The sequence below is a fragment of the Camelus dromedarius genome, chromosome 24, assembly GCF_036321535.1.
Source record: "Camelus dromedarius isolate mCamDro1 chromosome 24, mCamDro1.pat, whole genome shotgun sequence".
NCBI lineage: Eukaryota > Metazoa > Chordata > Mammalia > Artiodactyla > Camelidae > Camelus > Camelus dromedarius.
Genome location: NC_087459.1, coordinates 749780 through 764512, shown reverse-complemented (window position 1 = coordinate 764512; position 14733 = coordinate 749780). Strand labels below are relative to the sequence as shown.

Genomic DNA, 14733 nt, shown 5'->3' with positions numbered 1-14733 from the left:
AAACATACGTTTCAAGACCAAATGGACTCTACCCTGCACTTCTTAGACGTCTTCCTGCAGGCCCTGGCACCAAAGGTGCCTCTTAGCCACCCTGGACTTTGCACTTCCCTCACCAGACTGTAAGCTCCATGACAGGGCTGGTCTCTCATTTCCAACTATTACATCCACAGCGTCTTGCGCTGTAACCGGCACTTCGTTTGCACACAGTCAATATTTGTAGATGAGTGAATATTATGATGGATATTTACAATGGAAAAGCGAATTATGACTTTCCTTAGAAAAAGCATGATTTGTTCTTTTTCTTCAATTTGAACTTAAAACTGCTTGGCCCAAGATATTATTTATGGTAGAATTAAAAGTATGTGCTCTGATTTTATTTGTCTATTAATATGTGCATTTGATAATTAACAATGTGCTAAGCAGTCAAAGCAAATAATTACTTTTCCAGCGTCTGCCCCTGCATATGAGCTAAATGAGGGGGAAGCCACTAATTGCATATTAAAAAATGCAATTAAATGCAAAAAAAAAAATGGTTAACTAGTTTCAAAATGTTCTGTTTAAATCTCAGGCCACAATATTCAAAACAGTTACAGACCTGCAACTGAGTCCTGGCTCAGTTACAACTTCAAAACAGTCCAAATTTTCAGAACAGATAAAATTCCACTCGAGTCACACTGAATATAAACAAGTACTCAAAAAGTTTGCCAGTTCACATTTATAAGGTCTTCTGACCCACTGGTAGAGTTGATCATAAAAACTCTTACCTTTTAATTGTCTTATGTTCAGTACACTTTATTTAAGCAGCAATGTAATCATACGGAATCCTTTTTTTTTAAATCTTACTTTGAAATATGACTGAATATATTAACATAATTCAGAACCAGTCGGTAAACATCTACAAGAACATGTTATATAATTGTAGAGAGCCTCATAATATTCTATTTTCAGAGAAAAAAAAAAAAAAACAACCACTGGACAGAAAAACACTAAATTTGGAATCTGTGTTCAAGGATCCAATAAAAGCAGAAGTTTGCTCACTGTGTGGTCCAGAGTGAGAGCTCGAGCTGATGCTAGCGCATATAGGGCCAAATGATTCCAAAGAAACCAGCTAACTGCAAATCAGACCGTTTGGAAGTACCATTATTCTGCTGGACCAACTAACACATTACCTTGGTTTACCTTGCGAACCAAGACTCCGAGTCCTGCCATGATTTCTAACTCCTTTAGAAACTGGGGTACTCTGTGGTCACTTTAGCAGTGTACAGTCTCAGCACTGGGGAACCCTCAGCCAGAGTCACCAAGGACAGCCAAGTTCATAGTTGGCTATGATTTTACCTCTTGACAAAACAAAACTCAGCACCATCCTGTGAACATATTTCTGTACCCAGCTGCTGAGATGTTCAGCACCTGCACGGAGGTACAGAGTCGTCTGCCCTGTACTGTGTGGCCCCAGACTGTCACGGTTTTAAATCCTTACTGCATCAATGGGCTCTTGGCTCAGAAACCGAGGCTCTAAGAAAGTAAGGGGTCTGGCCAAGTGCACCTAACGTCTCAGTGGAGCTGGCATCCCGGCCATCTGAGCCCTAGTGCAGGTCTTTGTCCCTTGCCGTATTTCCTCTCTTCCCCATCCTGCCACCTTCATACAGGCCCAACAGCAGGACAGGCTGCTTTTCTAGGAATGGCATCACTGGGTTCTACCCCGTGGGAGTCCATGACGTGGGCATGTCCACAATCATGACTTGGGGTAAAACATGCATAAACAGAGAATGAGGGAAGGTCTGAGGGGTCTCCCTGCCGGTTACACTCCCTGGACTTCAGGGAGAGCCATTCTGGGTGGTCCCTCTTCCATCCTCACATGTCCTCTCTGGGATTGTTCTGGATAGGTAGGCTAACCAGACAAGTGAGCCCTGGTGGGGAGGAATTAATGCACCCAGGCTTGCTGCAGAGAGTCTCAGATTCCACAGGCTTTAGAAATCGTAACAGGAGTCTTTGTGTACAAGGTAGTTAGCCAAAAACAAACATCCACAGCAACTGCAGTGTTTTCTGCAATGGTCTCTGGGTCATCTCTGTTCCACTACGTTGAGACTAGGACACAGATAAGAGTGACCATGGGCATCTGCTCTGCCTCCCAGACAAGCAGGGGTGGTTTCCACTTGCTTATAGTTGCTCACTGAGCTTTATACTTGCCTGGGAGAGGATATCAGAGTAGGAAAGGGGAAGAAAACAAAAAGGAAGTTCTAAACGGCATCTGTTATTTTCACATTCCTAGTATCTCACTTTTCTTTAGAGGAACCATCCTGTTATTCTGACCACTTGGCTGCAATAGAGCTGACCCCAGACCCTGGCTTCTTGGGGCCATAGGAGCTGGATGGGTGTTGGTCTGGAACTCAGACTGGGCCACCAAGAATAAGACAATCTCTGTTGTGGTTTCAGTAAGAGGGATATAAGCTTAGAGCTGCCAGGAGCCACTACCTAGAGAAAGCCTGCACGAGACTGAATTCAACCCAGAGGAAAGCAGGACTGAGTGACGAAGAGACCAAATCCTGATAACAACCTCTGAGTCCCTGGATACAGCACACCTGAAGCCCAGATCTGCCCCTGGACTTTATATAGTCCCATAAGGTAACATTAATCTTCAAAAAAAAATTAATCCAGTTCAAGTTAGGTTATAACTTAAAACTGAAAAAGCACTAATACAGGAGAAATAAAAGTGTGAGAAGAGAAATGAAAAGAGATTACATTTATGGATATGGGACCTGAAACCAGTTCAAGTTTGTCTCCTAGAAATGAAGAAAGGTGACCCGTGGGAATCTGTTCCATTTTTCATAGTAAGCTCAGATCATCAGAACTGTAGCTCTGCCTAATTACTGTGATTAATCTTGCCAAATTCTAAATATAAAACGAGTTTGTGTTTTCTGATGTTTGATGATACTGCAACAGTCGTGAAAAGGAACCAGCCATTCCTGAATAGAGACGTCTTTTAAGAGAAAATTTTTTTTTTCTTTCTGGGTGAAGGAGAAAAGGTCACAGCACCGATACAAGTCTTACCTGGCATGGCGTGGATGAGGTCCCCGCACAGAACAAAGAATTTGGGCTTGGGGTCCAGTTTGTTGATGGCCTGAACAGCTAGCTCAGTCAGACGGATCTCCTGCCCCCACTCATCACCACCGCTGTCACAGTCCCCCATGGACCAGGCCTTCATCAGTCCAAACTGTGGGTCTGCACCTTGGATGAAGTAGAAGGGGCCTTTCCATTCCCTTTCCTTGTCTTGAAAGGAAAAAAAAAAAAAAAAGAGAGAGAGAGAGAAGGAGAGAGAGAGAAGAAATATTATAAAATCTGTCAGGGAAAGCATCCAGGTTACTGTGCGAGTGGATACAATATTTTTCTTAAATTAAGTAGGTCATTTTAATAAGCTGCTTGTTCAAACATACCATTTCCCTGTCATAGTCTAGAGGATTTTGATTTATACTAATTATGCCTGGGACCTGGCGATTCCCAAAGGCCAAGAAAAACCACGTGGGCCGTAACAGCTACACAACCAAGCTGTTTAAGAGCTTGACGGCCAAAATCGAGTACAGAGGCACAACAGCTGCTGTATAGAGGATATTAATGTTCAATAGTTTTTTAATTAGAATTAAAAATACCCCAAATTGAAAGCTGCCAGAAGTCTTACGTTTAAATTACTAGGTGAAGTGCTTTCAAATCTTCTATGCCAGACTTAAGAGCACAATTTGCACTATTTTGGGGCACATGATAAAATCTTAATTATGAAACTTGGAGCTCGGAAGCTCCGGCTATCTGGTGGGAAAGGCAGTGTCAGAAATGAAATCTTAGTCAATGTTTGGGGGGAATAAAAAACAAACAAACACAGACGCTAACGAGGAAATGCTAAGGTGTGCAAAAATTAAAGGGGAAGCGATGGCTAATTTAAATTGGATGCATGGGGAAGGCCTCCCTGAGGTGGCCGGATCTAAATCCCTGAGGTCAAGATGTCCTAAGCTTTTATAATTCCACGGCCACCCTCCCACCAACTAGGCCTAGCTTACTGTCACCCGGATCTCAGGCTTTAAGCCACCTTTCCTTAATTCCTCTTCCAGGACTTAAGAAGACAAAACTACCTGTACATACTTTTGAGAACAAACTGTACATGTGTGGGAATCCACGGGTTCTTGACCTATAGCTCAGAACGCCAGCTGTTCAGTCAAATACAACCGACCTAGACTCAGTCTGAACAGGGTACGCATCAGAACCCTGTTGTATGCATCTCATTGCCAAGGATGGCCATCCAGCACCACAAGGCAGTCAACTCAGATTCACTAAGCCCTTCCTACCCATGGGGAAAAGACTCCAGGATGCCCCCGACGGTCCCTGGGTCCTAATATTCACATCCCTGTGCAATCCCCTCCCCTTGAGTGTGGGCTGGACCTGGTGACTCGCTTCTAATAAGCAGAATACAGTGATGGGAGGTACCTTTAGAGACTGGCTAGATCAAGACATGGAAACAACCTAAATGTTCCTTAATGGATGAATGGAGAAAGAAGATGCAGTATATACATACAATGGAATATTATTCAGCCTTTAAAAGGGGGGAATTTTGCCCTTTGGGACAGTAAGGATGGACCTGGAGATATCAAGCTAACTGGAATAAGCCAAGCACAGAAAGACAAAACCTGCACGACCTCACTTACATGTGGAATCTAAAACAGATAAACTCGTAGAAGCAGAGAGTAGAATGGTGCTTTCCAGAGGCTGGAGGGTGGGGGAAATGATGATCAAAGAGTACAAACACTCAGTTAGATAAAGAAGTTCTGGAGATCTACTCTACAGCATGGTGCCTACAGCCAACGATATTGTATTGTACACTTAAAATCCGCTAAGAAGGTAGATTTTAAGTGTTCTTATCACACATGCACAAAATGACAACAACAACAATAAAAGGAGCAGGGAGAAACTGTAGGAGGAGACGGATGTTTACGACCTTGATGGTGGCGATGGTTTAGCCCCAAACTCACTGACTTGTACACATTAAATATGTGCAGCATTTTATATGTCATCACACCTCAATACAGTGATTTTTAAAAAAGAGATTAGGCTTAAAAAAAAAAAAGACTCTTACTTTCCTCTTTTCCTCTCTCTCTCTCTCTCTCTCTCTCTCTCTCGGAGCCCTTGTCTTGGAGGAAAAGGGCTGCCATGATGAGTCCCACTATGGACAGGCCAACAGGGCAAGGAGCTGAGGGAGGCCTCTGGCCAACAGCCTGTGATGAACAGAGGCCCTCCATGCAACAACCTGAAGGGAACTGAATCCTGCCAACAAGCACGGGACTAAACTTGGAAGAAGACGCTCCCCAGGCAAGCTTTCAGATGAGACCACACCCTAGGTGGCACCTTGACTGAACCCTCGTGAGACCCAACAGCAGGACTCCCCAGCTAGGCTGCACCCCAATTCCTGATGGCAACTGTGAGGTCATGCATGTTAGCTGTCTCAAGCTGTCAAGTCTCAAGGTAATTTATTATACAGTATTCACTAAGATTAGATAAAGGGCCAGGAAGGAGTCAGCAAAACTTCTTCAAGAGCTGAGGTTTGGTGTCACAAAAAAAAAAAAACACTGAGATTCTGATTTGTGTTAATTATTGGCATCATTTATTTTACTTGAATAATAAGCTTTTTGCATGATGAATATTGTGTTCCTGTTTCCAAGGCAGTATGCAGAACTGTTTAAACTGGATAAATTAATCAGGGAGATGATCGTCACCCCAAGGTTGGGGCATAAATCAATCTGCTGCACCAAACAGAATTTATAAGCAGTTTTCTACAGTGAATGTTCTTAACAAATATAGTTCCCTACGACAAACAGTCATAGTCTCAAAAAGTCAATAGTCTTTGGAGTTATTAAAATAAATCTTTCATTATTACTTGTTTACTTACTCGTAAAATCTTAGATAGAATCTCAATTTTATGACAAGGTACAAAATAAATACATTTGACCCAAAATGAATGCCAGCTCCCATACCACTGTTCCATCTACCTTATCTATCGAACCGAGGCACTTTGTTGACTTGAGGTTCTGCATTCTCAAAAGCACCTGGATCCTCTTAAAATTCCTGCGATAGAAGTTTGTGATCTTTGGTCTCATCTCAGTTTTAATCAAGGCTGAGTTAGAAATATTTGAGGCTTGTAATGCTTACTAATAAGCTGAAGGAAACTTTCGTAAATTTATACCTACCCCACCCCTCGGAAGAGTAAATTTTTATATTAGGAAAGTGAATTCTTAACATTTGCATTAAAAATTATTTCACCGAAGTCCGGAGTTAACGCCCAGGGCAGGGCATAGGTATGAGTTGACTGACATCTCCAAGAGCCTGGGGGGAGCTGACCATGCCAGCCCCTCCAGGGCATGGCCAGTGCCTGCCCCCTGCTTCTCCCTTCACTCTCCCTGCAAGCAATGCTCTGGCAGTTCAAACCGTGGAAGTCTGGAGACAGTGAGGTGCATTCCTAAAGCACCTGAGAGAAATCAGGGCATTTTAAAAAACGCTTTAAAGACCCAGTGGTTCTTTTGTTTGTTGTTTTGTTTTGTTTTTAATTTTCCTAGTCAAAGAACCTTAATGTGAGACAACCTGAGAAATGCCTGATAACCTAAATAAAGGAGCAGAATTACCTGGAAATGGAGGCTGAGAGACAGGGAGAAGGCAAGAAGCAGCCATGCTTGCTGGGCCTCCACCTCGGTCCCCGAGGCGTGGCCCATGGGCCAGCACATCACCATCACCATCACCATCACCATCACCATCACTCAAGCCGCCCCAGGCCTGCTCAGTCAGACTCTGTATTAACAAATGCAGGTGATTTTATGCAAATCCAAGTTTGAGAAGCAAAGGGTGCAACTAATCAAGGAACTGTGTGTTTTATAACACACAGATAACAAACAGATGTGAAGTGGTTGTTTCCCCTGAACTGAAATAATATCTCAGAGGATTTGTTGTTGTTATTGTTGTTATTAGTGGTTGTGTTTTTCTGATTTGCTTTGTGTTTTGTTTTGCGTATTTTCCTGTTCACTCTGATGTCCTGCCTCTGTCCAGCTCAAGTAGCTGGTCCTAAACATTTCTTGGTATTATCCATTGCTATCTAATCATCTCCCTTAAATCACCTTTCAAAACCAATTCAGTATTCTTGGTAAGAGTTCCCAAGGTAAGAACTTAATCAGGGAATTCATTACTAACTAGAGAATTGTAACCCTTTAGATTTTCACGTGACTTCATAGCATATAATAAAAATACTCTTTAGCAAAGTATGTGTTTTCAAAAACACAGAGAGGTATTTTTCCTCCCAAATTTGTTAAAAGAACGCAGTCAGGGACTGTAATTGGTGACTATGATAAAGCCAAGGTCAATTTTGAGATAAACTAAGTACTTGCAGAATGAATGAATTAAAGAAGCGAGTTGATTAAATTAAGATCTCATTTCTGACCGTGATGGTAGCAAAACAAGACTGTAATCTTTTGAAACACTGCCACAAACCTCTGGATAATGCCTGTTTGGTTCCCAGTGCTGAGACAGAGTAAAGCATACATTTATTTAACTAAAACACCTAAACCTGCTATAAGTAAGAATGTTTACAGCGCATTTAATTTTTTCAATGTTAATTTTTTTCAACAAATTCAAAGAGATGGTGCATTAGCTATGTAACAAAGCACCACAAATGTAGCACCTTGAGCAACACACATTATCTCTCTCACAGCTTCTGTAGGTCAGGAATCTTGGGCACAGCTTAGTCTCTGGTAATTCTTTTATCAACCCGCATCACCGGCCAGACGCTTTGTGCCCACACCACCACCCAGGAGCAGGGGACCACTCAGGGTCTTCTGCTGAATACCTCTCATAAGCTGCTATCAAAGTGTTGGCCAGGGCTGGGGTCTCATCTGAAGACTCAAGTCAGGCAGGGTCTGCTTCCCAGCTCACTTAGGAGGTTGTGGGCTGGTGGACTTCAAATGGAGCAGGACCATGTGGGGCGCTCCTGGTACAAACCCTTCCTGTACCCCATTTCTCTTTTGTAGGAAGTAGGCTTCAGCCTCCTGGACCTTCCCTGAGTTCCAAAAGGCAGATTCAAACAGTTGGTAATCAGGGAAGGGAGGGGATACAGAAACTAGGGGAGAACAGTCAAGAAACAATAGTGCAGCCCTAGGGCAGGGTTCTGGGCATATACATAGTATCTTTGAGTTCTTCTGCAGGAACTAAGCCCCTGCCCACCCAGGTGGAGGGTGGTAACTTCAGGCGGAGCACAGGATTCCCGGAGCATCGCTCAAGTTACCTCACCACCGACCAATCAGAAGAAAGTCACACGCCCTGCAGCCTTCACCCCAAATTTTGTCTGTAAAACCCTTTTCCCCAGAAACCATGGGGAAATTTGAGTTTTTCGAGCACGAGCCACCTGCCTCCTTGCTTGGCCTTTCAATAAACCTTTCTCTGCTCCAAACTCAGACTTTCGGCTTGTTGGGCCTCACTGTGCGAAGTGCACAGGAACTTTTGTTTGGCAACGGACTGAGGGCACCTGTTCCCTGCTGGCTGTCAGCCAGAGGCCACCCTCAGTTCCTTGCCATGTGGGCCTCTCCCACATGGCAGCTCATAACGTGGAAATTTGCTTCATCAAAGCCAGTGAGGTTTGCCAGCAAATAGAAGTTACCATCTTAGGTAACATGACGACAGAAGTGACAGCCCACGACTTTTGTCACATTACAGTCAAGTCGCTCAGCCAGCCCACATTTGTGGTGCCTTGGCTGGCACTCTCTGGAGTCATGAAACCCCACCCCTGGGCTCTCTGTGTGCCTGGAGCCCACTGACACCTTAACCCCCCACTCCCCACTGCAGGACCCTTCACATACCTGCATTTCTGCAAGATAAAAATTATCTCCTGATGTGTGTTTACCCTAACAAAGCTAAACCGCCCCACACGATACCTTAAGCAGAAAGGCCTCACATCCTGCCCTGAGCAGAGTTGTAAAACCTATTGTTCAGAGAAGTCCCTGACACATCTTACAAGCAATCAGGTACCTGTGCACGAACTGATCATGCAGCTCCTACTCCTTGTGGGCACACCCCTCTACCCCCAATAGAAGACCCTGCACATTTGCCCCAGTGCTCATTCAGGCACCTCTTGCCTGTGTGACCCGCTATTGCCTGTAGCAGTGTATCTATTAAACTTTCCTAAACATTTTTTGGTCTCTGGTAATTCTTTTACCAACCAGCATCACCGGCCGGGCATCACCGGCCCGCCGTGTTGTGCCCACAACACTCAGGAGCAGGGGACCACAGAGACCGCCAGAGGTCAAGGACCACTAGGAGGCAGGGTCTGTCTGCCACAGATGATAATATTAACTAACGCACTTACTTAACTAATTATCAGGTACCCATGAGTTTACACCTGACCCTCCTGAACTCATTCGTTGCAGCCTATCCTATAAAAGCTGAGGACTTACCATATAGAAGCCCACTGTTTCCTCCTTAAGAACTGCAAATTGTGCTGGAGGGATTCTCAGAGTTACTTTAACCAATCCTCTCATTTAACTGAGGCCTGGCTAGGGGCCTTCGTCATGGATCAAGTTCAACATTACACAGTTAAGGAGCAGCAGCCTCTCCTGTTCAGTATCTCAGTGCTGCCGGAGAAAGCCATGAAGAAGACGGAATGTTCCCTGCGATGCCTACAAGTTGCCCGCCTCCATAAAGATACTTTTGTCTCCAAAAAGTTTCCTTTAAGTGGCACATCTTGGTGAATAAGAAAGCTGTACACAGAGAGAATGCTGGCAAGGCCCAGAGCTTCTCCCCAGCAAGCTTGTGATGCTCCCAGACCCTGCCAACAGCAAAGGGCTGATTCAGGGGTACAGGCTGGGGCCCAGGACATCCTCCTTCTGTGGGATGCTAATTGGTGATCTCCTCCAGAGACTGCAAACTCCAGGTCTCTGGATGCGATCTGGCTAGCAGATGTGTTCTGTTTGGCCCACACAGTGTTTATAAAATTTTGAATTTGTTGCCAACATCTTAAATTCATGAGTTTCACATATATACCTGGCTTTCCGGAATCTCATAGAAAATCTGGCTGCACTAGGAGTGTGCCAACGATCGGCTAGGGCTGAGCAGTAATTGTCCCTTTAGTGAGGTGAGTGCTCTGGAATTCACCAGGGTCCACACCTGGCCTCTGCAGACCTCTGGGATGAGAAGCCTTTATCTACAGTAACCCTTCCATTGTGCTTAGAGGTACAGGAGGTGAGAGACGCAGAGTCAACGGTAAATAACTTGATCAAGATTAACAAGGGTCAGGGCGGGGAGGGGTGTGCAGAAGCTCGGGGATGACTACCACAGAGCCCCACTTCAGGGCAGGTGAGATCACAGAGAAGACTCAGCCAGCCAGGCATGCCGAGGTCTGCTCGGATGACAAGCCAGAAGCAAGCTCCAAGCTACCAGAATACAGCGCCATACTTTGGTGTGTTACCACAGCCTAAGTCAAATGTTAACATTTATTTGAAAATACTTTTTAAAGGAAAAATTGGCCATATAAAGAAATCTGACTCATCCATTGTAACAAGATTTGGCCACTCCAATTTTCAGCTAATGGAAAGAGACTGCCATAGAAACAATCTTTCAAAATTGGAGGATAAAAAGGACAGCGGATTTTGGGTGGTCAGGAACCGCCTGCGAGTCTCCTTTAAGCCTTTACTGGCTACAAAGCAACTGTCTACAGAGAAGAATCTTAAAAAAAGAAAAACCTTTAAAACGTCACATGATTCCTTATCATTATGTTTATGTGCCAATACCCTGCCTGAAAGACAGAGATTCAAATTGCAATCACTCTTCACAGTCTGCATTTTTAATATCACAAACTTGATGTTTTCTTGGATTTGTCTCTGCCAACATACTTCCTCTCATTCAGTTTTATTATACCTCTTGGGCATATTAGCCAGTTGTTGATGAAAGCTGACTTTTTAATATATACCAAGAATCAGAAATTTCATTGATCCTTTCATTATTATCAGCTAATCAATGGCTAACAATAATAAATGCACCCCTGAGCGCAAATGAATCACTACTTTCATCATGCAACTAGGAAAAAGGCCTCCGGGAGCCAGCCATGTCACTGATTAATACCTAATTCTGTAATAATTTATATTCTCATGATGTGCTTAACCTATTACTTTATAGACAACCTCAAACAATTCGAGGTGGAATGATAATAATTTAATTTTTAAAAGTCTTGTTTTCTAAATCTAGTTTGACTTTTGCAAGACAGAGTTAAAATCATAAGAAACTGGTTCAGAATATTTACAAATTTGGCGTTTTGACTCCTGTTAACTTACCTGACTCAAAATGACAACATGAATTGGACTATAGAATCTTCTTTTTTTTTAATTACTTTTTGTGTTCTGTTTTTAAAAAAAATACTTTATTTATTGTTTCTGGTTTTTTTGTTTTTGTTTGGGGGCAGGTAATTAGACTTATTTATTTATTCATTTATTTTAATGGAGGTACTGGGGATTGAACCCAGGACCTCGTGCATGCTAAGCATGTGCTCCACCACTGAGCTATACATACCTCTGATTGGGACTATCGAGGCCACGTTATCTCCATTTGACTAAAAGTTGCAGAATTAGCTCAGCACTAACTGACAGTGCCACCACCTTGGGTCAGTGTGCGTCATTCCCACTGGGGTGACCAAGACAGCTCCACGCAGTACTCCCCGCCCTGACCTACTCAGGCAACCACCTCCATTATGATTCTTCCTAAAACCCTTATCCTAATCATCAAACTCCCTTGCTAATGGGCCACTCTCTTCTGCTCTCCGTGAGGAAAGGCCTGAGTTTGCTCTCCCCACCAGCATACCGTCAGAATGCAGCATTTGGTCGCTGGCAGGTGGCAGGCACTCAGTAAGCATTTGGTGAAGGGATAAATGAAGACATCAATGGATCCTCGCTCATTCTGGCACCTGGGGCTAAAATGTAGCCCGAAACTTTTCCAGCTGTACTGATTACTGTTTCCACTAGACTGGTGGCTCTAAACCATGGATGATTTTGATCCCCAGGGGGCATTTGACATTGGGAGACATTTCTATATGTCACAATATAAGACAGCGATAGTGCTTCTGGCATCCAGAAGGCAGAGGCCCGGGATGGGGCTGGACAACCCGCAGTACACAGGGTAGCCCTACAAGAAGAATGACCCCACGCAGGTCAGCGCTGAGATTGAGGAACCTGCACAAGGCGCACCACGGGAGCCCTCCAAACAGACCCTTACCGGCTCCTCGGACACACCCCATCCTTTCCCAGCCCTTCCTCCAGGGGGCACTCTCCATTCCACTGACTCCTCCTGCAGAGACGTCATCTGCCTCTCCAGCCCAGCTCAGACGTCCCTCCCTCCCTCCCCTGTGAGCTGACACAGCTCCACCTCCTTTCCTCGTTCAGCAAGTCTGATCTGAGGATAGGTGCCACTCTAGTCACTGGACATTCAGCAGCGGGCAAGGCAAGGTCCCATTCCTTAAACCTTACAGAACAGTGGTGAGATGGGCCAAGAACAGGTCAACAACTAAGCTCATGTGCTCCTCAGTGCCGCAGAAGTAATCGGGGTAACCACGGACGGAGCAGCTGCTGCGTGGGAGAGCTCTGCAGTGGACAGAGCAGTGAGGCGACTCGGGAGATGAGATCTGGAGATGAGAGGAGCCAGGCATGGGGGTGGGGAGGGAAGAGGGGCTGTGGGGACGTACCCCAAGCACAGAGCACAGCGAGGACCAGACCCTGAGACCAGGGGCAAATATGAATGTAGGGCAGGCGACAGACATGCCATACCCACACATGTGGGCTTGGGGAAGGGCTTCAAGCCCCTGACCCACTTTGGGCCTCTGTCTTCCAAAGCCCTGACCAGGTCCCAGAACAGCCCTGAATCTGAGGCTTGAGTCCCAGGCTCAAATCCCACTTCTACCCTTTACCAACTCTGCGACCTGATGCAAGTCCCTTAACCTCTCTGGGCCTCAGTCTCCTTATCTGTAAAGAATAACTTACCGCCCTCAGAAGGGCTGGTGTGAAGAATTACTGAGTTAATGCGTGTAAAGCATTTGGACTCAGCACCCAGGAAGCAGTCGAGGGTGAGCTTTTATCTCCATGACTGCCATTCGTTATTCATGGTAACTCCGACCCCTATCGTAGCACAGAGCTACCAGAATCTTACCCATTTCTTTGTTCCCCAGAGCGCACAGTAGGGCTCAGGAAGTATCTGATGATATATACACGTGTACATACACACACACGTACATTTATATGCTTTGGGCTTAACATCTTTTCCTTCACGCACTTGTCGATAACTGCTTTGGTTATAAAATGGCAAAGATGGGCAGCTTTACAGCCGCCTGGAGGCTTTCTGGCTAAAGAGCAAATGCCAACGAAATGCAATTTTTGCCGTGTCTCACAGGAGCAATCTGCACAGTGGATCACAAACTAAGCGTCTTCCGCAATACCCCTCATCTTCTCTGGGGGCTAATCTTATTTTAGTGGTTAAAAAAAAAAACACACGCAAAAGCAGCAAAACAATTTTCACCACTTTGGGACTCTTTCTGGTTTAACAATCCAAACGTCCCAACAGTAAGACTGCCAGAACTTAATGCGGCAGTTACCAGCGTCTTTCACGAGTGGTTGCCTATGGCTGGCGGGAGGGGAAGGTGGGGGGTGACAGCTAAGGGGTGTGGGGTTCCTTTTTGGGGTGGTGAAAATGTTCTAAAATTGACTGTGGTGACGGCTGCACAACTCTGTGAATACACGAAAAACCACTGAATTGTTCACTTGGCGGTTTAAAAAATTCAGGACACCCTCCCCCCCCCCGAATAATTGTGACAGCAGAATCCTCAGAGTCTCCATATTACGCTTCCTAAGTAACAAAGTGGATCTACTCAACCTCTCTCTTCCGGCCTACACCCATCCAAAAGGTAGCTACTGAGCTACACAAAAGCTTCTGAGTCACAGCTTGGCTGCCGCACTTGCCTCGTAGGGATGAGGGACCTGCCAGCATCTTTATCTGCAGCCCTTCAGAGAAGTGAAGAGAGCAGATGGGCCAGGACTGCTCGGCCAGGCGGCTTTTGGCATCGGTGGCTTCGGCCGACACTGTTCTAGACAACGTCTCAGGCGGGCAAAGAGACATTTTCCAAACCTCTCTCACTCTGCAGAAGCAGAGCGCCATTCAGGCCGGTGAGTCTTGGGGGGAGGTTTGCTGTGACTATTTAGCACTGTTCCCCGTGTTCCGCTGCCAAGAGAGCAGGCGGCTGCGGGCCCAGGTGGTGCCTCCAGGAGAACAGGAAGAAGGCACTGGCGCTGGGCAGGGGCAGCCCTGCAGGCACAGGCTGGGCGAACAGAGGACCTGGATGCAAAGAGAAGACCCCCCCTTCCTGGGGGCAGGTGCAGCCCCGGGAGAGTCGCCCGCAGCGGAGGCACTCTAAGTTCTGCACCAGCTGCAGAGCCACCAGGGTGGTTTGCAAGGGTCCTGCTGACTGGTTCAGTGCCTTGGATTCTGCTGCTTTGTCCAGAGAATTGATGGCGTGTGTAAGCCATGGGTTAGGCAGATACACCCAAGTGATCCAGGGGGCAGTGTATTCATTTTCATTCATTTATTCACATGACAAATGGACACTGAAGGTCCACTGCTGCTGGACACCATCCTAGGTCTGGGCTTCCTGCCCAGTAGGAATCTCTCATCTAGAGGCAGGGACAGACA

The 14733-nt window shown here is 45.5% G+C and overlaps 1 protein-coding gene across 2 annotated transcripts in view; it reads right to left on the bottom strand.

Moving 5' to 3' along the window:
* Positions 1–14733, bottom strand: part of CPPED1 (calcineurin like phosphoesterase domain containing 1) — a 182282-nt gene that overhangs the window by 157831 nt on the left and 9718 nt on the right. For both annotated transcript variants that reach the window (XM_064478173.1, XM_010980031.3), the window contains exon 2: positions 3049–3267. In XM_064478173.1, the coding sequence (XP_064334243.1) occupies positions 3049–3267 (219 nt within the window). The remainder of the gene's footprint in view (positions 1–3048; positions 3268–14733) is intronic.